Source organism: Pelmatolapia mariae, linkage group LG23, assembly GCF_036321145.2.
Source record: "Pelmatolapia mariae isolate MD_Pm_ZW linkage group LG23, Pm_UMD_F_2, whole genome shotgun sequence".
NCBI classification, from domain to species: domain Eukaryota; kingdom Metazoa; phylum Chordata; class Actinopteri; order Cichliformes; family Cichlidae; genus Pelmatolapia; species Pelmatolapia mariae.
This window is the reverse complement of record NC_086246.1, coordinates 42735825-42748128: the sequence shown is the minus strand read 5'-3', so window position 1 is coordinate 42748128 and position 12304 is coordinate 42735825. Positions and strand designations below refer to the sequence as shown.

Genomic DNA, 12304 nt, shown 5'->3' with positions numbered 1-12304 from the left:
TGTTATAAAATCCATGTTTATGTAATGGGTTTGTGTAATAAAAAGAATTATTTGCATTATTTAAACTAATATGTTTTGCAGTGTAGCTCATAAAAGACATTTTGAAAGGAAGGTTTCATTACTACTGCTGTTATGTCAAAACCACTGGTGTCTCAGATCTATGCAAAAAGTTTCCTTCAGTGTCAGACCTGTGACTCAAGCATGGTGGCAATAGTGAAACAAGTCTGAATGCCATCTCCTCATATTTCAAACCACAATCGTTTCCTCCTGTACCTAAACAGTGGGTGAAACCTAAGCTTAATCAAGCCTTTTATAATCCAGTTAAACTTTATATTAGCTATCTAAATCAAGTTTATATGTGCACTACATATTTATAAGGTTAAATGTTAGCTAATTGCTTTTAAAGTATAATAATTATGTCTCTGGTCATTAAATAAATGTCACACCACAAAATCCCAGTATTATGACCAGTCAGAAAGCCTGAGTGGTGATGATGTTTTCTCACAGATAGCAGGAGTTTAGTCTGTGACGCAAGACTTCATGAGGTCAAAGTTATGTAGCACACATTTACTTCATTTGACACTAGCACCACACAGTGGTGTTCAGAAGTACTGCAATAAAGCCGTGCTAAACGTTTAAAGGTCTACATACAATAAATGACTTGCACTTAGTTAAAATGAAATGGTAGGTTAAAGTGATCTGATTGATTCTCAGATTCTTAAAAGTTCAAATCAAATCAAATCAAATCACTTTTATTGTCACATCACATGTGCAGGTACACATGTGATGTGAAGTTTTAATTATAGTTATGCTGTTGTAAAGTATATATTAGTTTTCTGCAGTTTACAGCAAACCTCAGTCTTATAAATCTAATACTGGGTATTTATATTTGATATTAAGAAGTTATGTGTAAAACTCATCAGAGTTTTGTAGACTGAAGGAGAGATTCTTAACGGTTGCTGTGTGGTTTCCTTTAGGTTCACCAGCTGGGTTGTGAGGCTGTGATGTTGCTACTAGAACTGAATCCAGACCAGAGCAACCTCATGTTTTGGGCTGTGGACCGCTGCTACACTGGCTCCCGTCGTGTAGCTGCCGGCTGCTTTAGGGCCATTGCCAATGTCTTTCACAACAGGTACCACATGGTGCCATCTTTATGTCATTTTTTAAGGTTCCACCTACTCGTGACTTAAATACCGTATGTGTTATATTTCTTTTAGGGATTACCAGTTTGACACTGTGGTGCTGCTCAACCTGATTCTGTTCAAGGCGGCTGACTCTTCCAGGGAAATCTATGAACTGTCCATGCAGCTGTTACAGGTCAGAATTTCTTTGTCCTACACATACTGTAGATGCCCAAAAAAGAAAAAATTGGGTCTTTAATCATTAATTTAATAATCTGTGGTTGTTCGTGTGATGCAGATCCTAGAGCCCAAGCTTTTCCGTTATGCCCACAAATTGGAGATTCAGCGGACCGATGGCATCCTGACCCCTCCCTCACCGCTGCCACACCTCTACTCTGTGTCTTACTACCAGCTGTCTGAGGAGCTTGCAAGGACTTACCCAGAGCTCACTTTGCCCATCTTCTCAGGTTTGCTACATTGCTGAATGAATACTCATCAATGTAATATGATAAGTATTCCGTTAACTGAAATATCTCACTTTCCTTTGACTGTGAAACCAGTTATTTTAGGTCTTTTTTTATTTTTATGAGAAAAGATTTTTGCTCATAAAACTTGATAGTCAGCTAATATGGTTTCTGTTTTTGCTGTTGATTGACTTTTTGGGGAGATGACCATGATTTTCCCATTCAAATTCGGCTGTATATTTCCATTCAAGGTCCTTTTTTCGTTTGTATTATATTTAGTATTATAGCTAAGTTCATTCAAATGGCATCCTAGCCACTCTGCAACCGTCTTGGTAACTGCCTATGACACTTAAAAAGTTAGGTTTTTCCCACTGAAAATTATACTTTTACCCCCACTTCAGCTTTTGATTGAGCCATATGTGGCTCGTGACTGTAAGGAGTTTGACACCCCTGTGTTAATGTCTTTGTTTGTACTATCCACACTGCAGAGGTGAGTCAGCGTATCCAGACAGCACATCCTGGTGGTCGTCAAGTAATGTTGCACTACCTCCTACCTTGGATGAATAATGTGGAGCTTGTTGACTTCAAACCAACTCCACGACGACCAGAGGACTGCTGCAGTGGCGAGGATGATGAGGATGTGCAAGACCGAGAAATTATGATGGTCAATAGCCGTCGCTGGCTCCGTGGAGAGGGCTGGGGATCCCCACGTGCTACAACCATGGTGCTAAACAACCTCATGTTCATGACCGCTAAGGTGACACAGCTAACATACCATCTACACATCTACATCTTAAAAAGCTGGTTGGGCAAGTTCATTTATCATTAAACTATTATATTTTTTAACAGTATGGTGATGAGTTTGCGTTGTCAGAGATCGAGAATGTCTGGACTACATTAGCAGATAGTTGGCCAAAGAACCTCAAAATCATTCTTCACTTCCTCATCAGTATGTCTGGAGTCAGCAGTGACCCCAGCCTCTTGCCCTATGTAAGTTGCAGCACACTCAATGTGCCATGTCCTTGTGTCTGATACTTAACCTTCATGACTTTTCGCCTCATGTTATGCGTGTCCTCAGGTGAAACGAGTGGTGGTTTTCTTGGGCAGAGATAAGACTATGCAGCTGCTGGAGGAGTTGATGTGTGAGCTTGAGTTGACTGATCCTGTCAGCTCAGCTGTCACTCACATGGACAACCCCCCTTATTATCGCATCACCTCCAGTTACAAGATTCCTTCAGTCACCTCAGGTTAATGAGCATTATAAATACCCAAGTTCACAGCTTAGGCCAAGAGGTCATATGCTATGTTTCTGGTGCCAGGAGATAAATGTTTAATGTCTACTTTCTCAGGAACAACCTCCAGCAGCAATACCATGGTGCCCGGAAATGATGCTCATCATGACAGCAAGATGAAAGACTCAAACATGGATGACAGGTACAAAATAGAGAACTGCAATGCTCTGTTAATATTAGATGGTATAAGTAGAGGAAAAACACAAATGTCTCTGTCAGGTCAGTCATATTTTATGCTGAAGACATGAAAAAAGCACATGTACATCCATTCAGGAGTTCAAACAAATATTAACCAATTTTTATAATGGTGGACAAAGACACTGCACTAAATAACTAACTAAAATTTACAGAATTAACATCATGCTGTATTAACTAAAACATACAGCCATAGTAAATGTTTTACTGGGGTCATGAACTGAGCAGTTAGATCGTTTTCTCAGACTCCTGTAGAGTCTTTTTGCCACTTGATTATACGCCCTAAATAAATACAGGTTTAAAGCACTTTCAATGGTTTTATTATATAGGCCCTCAGGCTGCATCCTTCTTTTGTATACAGTCTGTGGCTTGATGAATTAAACGTTTTTGTTGTGTTGGACTAAAGTTCATGGTTAGTGAGGAAAAAGTGGCATTGTCCTTCTTAACATGCATGTTTGTTATACAGTTGCACACACCTGGATATCTACAGTGGTCTGAACAGCAACCTGAACCGCCACCACCACCGTCTGGAATCTCGTTACAGCAGCAGCTCTGGAGGCTCCTATGAAGATGAGAAGAGTGAGCAGGAAATCTTTGATTCTCCATACTCACAACTACATTTTTTTATACCACCCACTACCATGCTGCTAATCTTCTCTATTTTCCAGGTGACTCCATGCCGCTTTATGCTAACTGGCGATTAAAAGTGATGGATCACAATCAGCCAGAGCCTCTTCCCTTCCCACCAACAGGAGGCTGCTGGTCCCCTCTTGTGGACTATTTGCCAGAGACAAACACACCTGCCGTACCTCTCCACAGGTACACCAAAGTCCACTTTTTGTCTCACAAAGCATTGCAGTGTTGAGTTCTTTTTATAATCCAGTACACTTTTTCTGTTTTTCAGATGTAACATTGCAGTCATCCTACTCACAGACCTCATTGTTGACCATGGGGTCAAAGTAGAATGGAGTGCCTACCTACAACTCCTGCTACACGCAGTTTTCTTAGGTAAATTGCTTTCTTTTTGTGCTGTTTTATATGTTTGTATATGTTAAGGTAAAATGTTTTAGGCATATTTGGATTTTTGCATAAATAATCCTTTACTAGGTCTGTAAATTCCAGTTGAATGATGTCAAATGTCTTCATCTTTTGTGTTTTTCTCAGGTTTAGATCACCAGCACCCAGAGGTCTATGAGCACTGCAAACGCCTGCTGCTTCACTTGCTCATAGTTCAGGGTGCAAATAGCAGTGTTCAGTCTGTCGCTATGGTGCTTTTACGCAACAGAGACTACAATGATCCAAGGGTCCTGACTGTGAAGCCTGTAGCTCAAGAGTTCAACCTCACAGGTTAGTTCTGCTACAGAAACAAGAACCGGAAGAGAGCAATAATAATGAGAATCGCTGTTTTATAGTGGAACATGTGCGGATTCGCTATCAGCTGTGGAAATGCTTTTTAGTTATTTTGAAATGAAGGGAAAACAACAGGACAGGGAACAGGACACATATAGGCGCAGTGCCAAACTTGACCACTGGGTGGCAGCAACCTCCTGCCACCATATAGACAGATTTACATGTCGCACAATATCATTGTTCCATAGAAAAAGGTTTCCTGAAAAAGACCCTATTATTTTCTAATTCTGAAATTAAGATAAAGTAATGTGTGTCTATACAAGAAGGAGAGCAGTGAATCATATTTTTATACAGAAATCATTTAGCCTACCTTCACTTTTGGACTCCAACTTATGGTCTTCTTATATTATTAACAACTGTACCTTTAATTGTGTTTAGCCCAAGCTAGCCACATGGCTGGTAAAATGCTAGCAGAAAAGCTGACAATGTGTTTGCAATTTGTTCCTACAGGAATGCAGGAGCTTTTGCCAGACTGTCAGCCATCACCGATGACAGACTCTGGCCTCAGCTCGAGCTCGACGTCGTCCAGTATAAGCCTTGGTGCAGGGGTCAGTGCTGTGTCCCACCTCTCTCCCACGCTTCTAAGTGAAGTAGATGTCACTGTTGAACATGACGAGAAGGCCAAAGCTCTGATTGAGTTTATAACTTCAAGGTGGGAAGAGACTTTAAAAAAAAAAAGAACATTTTCCAGAAATGTATGACATTTATGCGTGTCACTACTTGCTGCTTTTTTAGCATTTAGAAATGTGTATAACCTCACATGTTTAGTAGGCATTTCTATGAACACATTGTTAGATGTTACTCATTGTGTACAATGATTTGCTTTCATGCTTCCAGCAGTGTCTAAAAGGACTGGGGTACTTTGATTTGCATGGGTTTGATTTTTGGAGTTAGTTTCTTGGCTTGGTGTGATAACACTAAAGGTTTTGATAGTGTTTCAGGTCATTTGTTCATGCGTGTTTATTTGTATTTTGTAGAAAACGCGGTCCGCTCTGGAATCACGAGGATGTGTCACCTAAGAACTCCAACATTAAGAGCGCTGACCAGCTGAGTGCTTTTGTCAGACATGTGGTGACAGTCTTCAAGCATTCCCAGACAGGTCTGTAGGGTTCATAGCTACTTGATATTTATTAGGTGCTTTTGTCATATTTACCTGTTTGTGCTTGTGTATCCTTTCAGGTTTCCAATTGGACTCATTGCTGAGTGAAATAGCTTTAAGGTCAGCTCTATCTTGTTCTTCTCGCCACTATGCCGGTCGCTCTTTCCAGATTTTCAGGGCACTCAAACAACCTCTGACTCCTGCCACACTGTCTGACATTTTGTCTCGGTTGGTTGAGACTGTAGGAGACCCTGGAGAGGAAGCTCAGGTCAGAACATTTTTAGAAAAAGTCTGGTCTTTTACCTGCAATGTCAAAATGCATAACATAAAACAACATTTTAAAGGTTATATTTAATTTGACCACATGATCATTCAGCTATTAAAAACATTCCTGCTTGTGTTACAGCAAAATATTGCATAGAATGAGGTTTTTAATAGGACATGGCAAAACGTCAAATGTTCTTTATTTAAATTGTGTGTGGTTTTGTTTTGTTTTGTTTTAAAGCCACGTTGCCAGTAAAATTCACACATTTAGCATCATGATTTTGACACTTAATGTATAACAGTGATACAGTGACCCTGCATAGAGCAGTGTCCTTTACCCTGTGGCTGCACTGAATTCCTCACACGCGGCGCATTTGCAGAATCTGTGCTGCAGCATTGCACTTCCACTATAATCAATGAAAGTAGCTGCACTGAGTGTGAGAACAGCATTTAAGTCATTCATATGTGTGGGGAGATCCATACCTCAAATGTAAAAATAGGTTGATTTTCTATGTCTTTTATGTGTTTATGAGAGGTGTGCAAAGCCTGTTCCTACAGAAATAGTTAACCAGTTCTTGTTTAACTGCATCTACACAGAAAGTTACTCTTGGTATATCATTTTTAGTTAATGTTTGAGGAAAGACAAAGGTTTAAAGAAAGCATGAATACTATTGTTGAAGAAGCAACCTTCTTATCTTGTTATGCTTTTACATTTGATGAGGGGTGACTGCAGTAACATAATGTGATCAAACTATTTTCCCAGTGGTTTAGGTTTAGTTTACTTTCCCAGGGCCACTCTTTGTATGGTCAAGCACATCATGTGCCAAAATATATAGTAAACATGTTGCATCAAACTGGAAAACAGGCCTGTGAGTTGTTTCTGTAAAAAAACATAGATGCTATGTGTTAACTCGCTGTTATCTGTGATTTCTTTCTGACGAGCTGACCTCTCCTACTTTTTCTCCTCAGGGCTTTGTCATTGAGCTTCTCCTGACGTTGGAGTCTGGCATTGACACGCTAGCAGACACAGTGAAAAACTATGATCTCCTCACTGCCTTAGCACAGTAAGTCTTCTCATTGGTAGCTTCATTATTTTAATGTTCGAATTCTTCTTACTTTAACTAACATCCTGACACATTTTGCAATAGCTGTGTACAAAATTCTGCCATTTTTTTCCACAGAACCTCCACCCACGACCACTTGTTGGGGGCCAAGTTTGCTGCCAACAGGAAAAGCACAGGCCAGCTGAATATGAACAGTAGTGGTCTGTTGCATTATGTCCACACTCGCAGCAACTCTCTTCGAGCCAGCCTGATGATGGGTGAACGAAAAGCTGACAGGCGTCGGAGTAACACCCTGGACATTGCTGACCGACTTGGTGGCAGCTATGCAAACCTGGCTCGCACACGGAGCTTATCATCACTAAGCAGAGGAGGTCCAGGAAGTCCAGGAGGGGACTCTGTGCCACCTGTGGACCCTTCAAATCTGATGGCCACGGTATTCTGGATCGCCGTGTCATTGCTTGAGTCAGACTACGAGTTTGAGTACTTGCTGGCTCTGCGACTGCTCAACAAGCTGCTGAGCCAGCTGCCCCTGGATCGTGCGGACAGCCGAGAACGTCTGGAGACGGTCCAAAACAAGCTGAAGTGGTACAACTTCCCTGGTCTGCTGCAACTCTTCCTGAAGGGCTTCACTTCTGCTGCTACTCAGGAGCTAACCATCCACCTGCTCAGTAAGCTCATCAGTGTCTCCAGACAAACACTGGTAGACCCTTCACAAGTAGCAGGTAACTTTTTTACAGTTTTAAATAATTTAGTTTTTAAAATCTAAAATGAATAAAAGAGACAAGAAAATTGATCATATATAATGACCAGTTGCTCAGAAACCAGTCGGGGTTTTGGGGTTCCCCAAAGGGGAATCTCTGGCATTGCAATAAATCTTAACATTAACGTTAAATAAGGTAATGCCAGGATCTTGTCCTGTCTATATTTAGAACTGTGACTTATTCATAAGCCCATTTTGACCCAAGAAAACTCATCCTAGCCCAGTTCTATTTATTCGTATTGATTTACATTTTTAAGGTTAGACTTTTACTTCATGTCTGCAGGTTTTCCTCTGAACATCCTGTGCCTCCTGCCGCATCTCATCCAGCACTTTGACAACCCCACTCCTTTCTGTAAGGAGACAGCCGATAAGATCGCCAAAGTGTGTGCGGATGAGAAGTCGGCCACACTGTCTAACCTGGCCCATATGATGAGCCTTTACAGCACACACAGCTACTCCCGCGACTACACCAACTGGATCAACGTGGTCTGTCGTTACCTCCATGATGCCTTTGCAGAGAAAACTTTGAATCTGGTCACTTACTTGGCTGAGGTATATGAGAAAAAGGTCACACTTCTTATGTTGGTCACAGATGGAAAAATAACAAATGTATCCATTTCTGTCTCCATCAGCTGCTAGAGAAGGGTCTTCCCAGCATGCAGCAGTCCTTGTTACAGATCATCCATAGCTTGCTGAGTCATATTGACCTGTCAGCAGCTCCTGTCAAACAGTTCAACCTTGAGATCATGAAGATCATCGGCAAATATGTTCAGGTGAGCCTTGACGTCACTGGACAGCCTGACAGACCGACTATAGGGTTTGGGTCAAAAGAGGAATGCATTGTGGAGGTCTCATTGAATTTCTGTTGCTGCTAATTGTAAAGTGTGCGATTATGTCTACTCCTAGTTTGAGGTCTTGCAACAAGAAGCATTTATTTTGTAGGATTTGCTTTTTACAACATATGCCTGAATGAGAGTTTTATTGCTGGATCAAGCCAGGGTCTCCTGTGTGGTTGGCAAGAAAATCACCAAAGCACCAGCCATCCATATGCAGTATGCCTTATGTTTAGTAAGAGGTGTGTGTGTGTTTTATACTGAGAACAGCATATTTTCACATTTAGTCTGACGTGAATAAATACTGGGGTGTCCTGCTCTATAAATAGCAGCACAGTTGAGACTAAGAAAGAATAACGTATGTTTCAGGGTCACTGTAAAGAGGTATTTTGATGCTATTACACCTATTTATGAAGCCTGTTTTTTCCAGATTTGACCCAGGGCTGCCTTAAGCTACTTTTGGCCATCCTAGCTTACTGTCAGTGTTTTCTTTTGTGCGTTCCACAAAAGGAAACATTGTATTTGTGCATATTGAGATTTTTAGTATATGTGCACTGATGTGAACTGCAAACTTTTTGTGTTAAGCCTCCTTTCTCATTCTACTAATATGACTATAAGCCATATGAATACAAATTGAGTCCGTAGCTAGTTGGGACCAGAAATGCCCTTTCACATTCATAAATTCCTCAGAAACACCTACACAGCTTGCTTTCTCACAGTGGCTTCGTTATATTTCTGCATTGTTTTGTTTTTTTACAGAGCCCACATTGGAAAGAGGCCCAAAACATTTTGAAGTTGGTTGTATCCCGTTCAGCCAGCCTTGTTGTTCCAGAAGATGTGCAACGCTCCTACAGTTCTGAGTCCTGCAGCTCACCAGAAATTGCCTTCACGCGCATATTCAACAACTCTTCCAAAGAGCTGCCCGGGAAGACTCTGGACTTCCACTTTGACATCTCAGAGGTTGGTGTCCTACTTTCCTTAGGTTTACTATGTTCACCATATTGATTTACCTTTGATTTTATCTCTAATCTGCATTATTTGACTCTATAGACACCAATAATCGGGCATAAATATGGTGATCAGCGTACTGCAGCAGGCAGGAATGGAAAGCCACAGGTGATTGCTGTCACAAGAAGTACCTCCTCTACATCATCTGGATCTAATTCCAATGGGCTGGTCCAAGTAAGCTGGAAGAGGCCACAACTCTCTCAGGTACCTTCTCAGACTGACACAAATCATCCAAACCTTGAGTTTTGAAGCAGCCTCTGCTCAAAGTGACGCAACACCGGACCTGAGCTATGATCTGTCTTTAACGAGCCTCGAAAAGAAGCTCAACTAAATAATTAAATCATGACAATTTATTTTACACACACAGCCATAAAAATAATTACTTTTACTACATACTGGCTAATTTTAAGCAGTTGTAATAGTATTTTGTAAGCAAAGATAAGCCAAACACATGTGAGTCTGATCAGTCTGTTGCTATTATTAACATATTTCACTCTCATTGCATTGCCTTTAAATGTGAGTTCTGTTTTTGTTAAAAGACCACCTGAAAGGATTTTGACCTGGTCAGCTTGTCATTTTCTCATCTTGCATGTCTTCTTATTACAGAGAAGAACCAGAGAGAGGCTGATGAATGTCCTATCTTTATGTGGTCCAGAATCGGGCATCCCCAAAAATCCATCTGTAAGACTCCTCTCCTACTCTAAAGCTTCAGATAAGGTCTCTGTAAAATCACTGACATGAACAATGCTTCTGCGTCGAGGCTGTCTTTGTGGTGGTGTTAGAATTTGATTAATTTGGACTTCTGAGATGATGATGGATTAAAACAATTGTATTTAATTTTCTGACATTCCGTGCAGGTGGTATTCTCATCCAATGAGGACCTGGACTCTGCAGACCAGCAGACCAGTCTTATCCCCACGGTGGAGGAGGCCGTCAGAGAGGAGGAGGCGCAGGGAGAGGATACAGGCAGTGAGCAGCAGTTTGGAGTCTTTAAGGACTTTGACTTCTTAGATGTGGAGCTGGAGGATGCTGAGGTGAGAAAGCACATTCAAATGGCCCCACCTGTATGAGGGGAAAAATGATACATTTCTCATAATAAAAAGGTGGTAATTTAAAGGAACTTACAGCAAGTTGAAAGGGACTGCTCAGAAAGCTTAAAGGTTTTCTAGTTGTATGTAGTGTAGGGAACCTGACCTTTTGTGTTCTGTTCAGTCACTTTTCATCATTTCTGTTGACCATACTGTAGTAGATGTTTGACGGATTAACATTAATGTCTTGTTGGTTAAAATTGCCTTACTTGTCCTACTACTGTAGTAGAAAACCTTTGTCCTTCTTAAGTCTACTAACATACATATTCCTTCTCTTCTCTTGCCACAAGGAGCTGCAGGTAAGTCTGAAGCCAAGAAAGCTACTAAGATATGTTGTTCTTTTCAGTGCCCTGGTGTCTCCCTTTGTCATCCAGTAAAGTACAGTACTACCTTTTGATTTGAAATCATCGCTCCTGTTGTTGTGAACCCTTTATAGTTGTAGATCATTGCATCATTTACCATCCCATGGACAAAATTACGTCGTCCGCTCAATCACATGAGTGTCTTATTTACTTTTTAAGTTGTGTATTTTGCATTTGTGTTGTTCTTTGTTTGCTTGTTTTGTAATATCTAACCCAGACAATATCATTTTCCCCACATTCCTCATTGCCATTTACTTGGTTGTCCTGCAGGGGGAGAGCATGGACAACTTCAACTGGGGTGTGCGGCGTCGCTCCCTAGAGAGCATGGACAAAGGGGACACGCCGTCTTTGCAGGAGTGCCAATACACGGGCAGCACGCCAAGCCTCAACCTCACCAACCACGAGGACACAGACGAATCGTCTGAGGAGGAGGTATTGAGCGCTAGCCAGATTCTCACCCGCTCTGGCCTTGTAAGTCTCACTCTAATCAGGGTCCCCCACCCAACCCAGCCACCATGCTCCCCACACAGCCCACTGGCATGGTGTGCGTGTGTGTGTGTGTGCGCGCGCATACTGTGCTGGACCTCCTTCCAGTGCGGACAGGAGCTACACGCTTGCTTCTTCGCTGGTGGTAGAATCCCTTTTTAAATCTCAGCCCACTCCCTCTAGCTTTAAGAGCAATGCTTTCATTGTTTCCTAGACATTTAAATTCTATGATTGGTAAGTGCAGTGTAGGACACTTTTTGTGAACTTATTAGAAATTATTCTGAATAAAAATCTTTACATATAAAATGAATCAAATATTTAAACCCAGCATGTTTCTTTTGCATTGTTTAACAGTTTGGCTGCCTTTCTTTAACTCTTCTTTGTTTTCTTTGGCTTTCCCAGCAAGGCCTTTATCTACATCTGCTAATTACGCAAATAATTATCGGATGTAGGTCTTCAGTCTAATACAGATGTTTTCTTTCTCTCTTCTTCTGCTCTTCTTGGTCTTGGTAGTGCACGGTGAGAGAATGAGCTTTTGGCTTTAGTGGACATTTGCCCCTGAGACTTTGTAGTCATACAATATTACACACTAGAAAAATGAGCATGCAGTATTTCTGTGTTATTTCCCTAGAATTTTGAATGAGATAACCTGTTCATAAAATTAATTGATGTTATTGATGCTAGCATGATCTGATGCCTGAAGCCATTTTTTATTTTTATTTTTTTTTTTGAAGATGCAGTAATGACTAAAATGACTAAACATGCTCTGCTTGATAAAGAAACAGGGGTGATGTTGTTGTAAGTTGTCAAAAGTTAATTAATCCGTAGGCGTGTCTGCTTTACTAGGATTAAAATGTT

At 41.1% G+C, this 12304-nt stretch overlaps 1 protein-coding gene across 14 annotated transcripts in view; it reads left to right on the top strand.

The window, feature by feature from the left end:
• fryl (furry homolog, like) overlaps positions 1-12304 on the top strand; it is a 71706-nt gene that overhangs the window by 45166 nt on the left and 14236 nt on the right. For 9 of the 14 annotated variants that reach the window (XR_010092069.1, XM_063465904.1, XM_063465903.1 and 6 more), the window contains 23 exons: positions 978-1132; positions 1218-1317; positions 1420-1588; positions 2074-2342; positions 2435-2575; positions 2664-2832; positions 2935-3019; positions 3539-3651; positions 3741-3891; positions 3977-4080; positions 4237-4419; positions 4933-5134; positions 5460-5581; positions 5662-5849; positions 6815-6909; positions 7027-7631; positions 7953-8221; positions 8302-8442; positions 9262-9462; positions 9553-9714; positions 10117-10227; positions 10368-10544; positions 11231-11431. Coding sequence is in view for 13 of the 14 variants with exons in the window: in XM_063465904.1 (XP_063321974.1) it covers positions 978-1132; positions 1218-1317; positions 1420-1588; positions 2074-2342; positions 2435-2575; positions 2664-2832; positions 2935-3019; positions 3539-3651; positions 3741-3891; positions 3977-4080; positions 4237-4419; positions 4933-5134; positions 5460-5581; positions 5662-5849; positions 6815-6909; positions 7027-7631; positions 7953-8221; positions 8302-8442; positions 9262-9462; positions 9553-9714; positions 10117-10227; positions 10368-10544; positions 11231-11431 (4113 nt within the window). In the remaining variant the exon portion in view is untranslated. The remainder of the gene's footprint in view (positions 1-977; positions 1133-1217; positions 1318-1419; positions 1589-2073; positions 2343-2434; positions 2576-2663; positions 2833-2934; positions 3020-3538; positions 3652-3740; positions 3892-3976; positions 4081-4236; positions 4420-4932; positions 5135-5459; positions 5582-5661; positions 5850-6814; positions 6910-7026; positions 7632-7952; positions 8222-8301; positions 8443-9261; positions 9463-9552; positions 9715-10116; positions 10228-10367; positions 10545-11230; positions 11432-12304) is intronic. The other 5 variants (XM_063465900.1, XM_063465906.1, XM_063465896.1 and 2 more) reach the window with 2 other exon arrangements.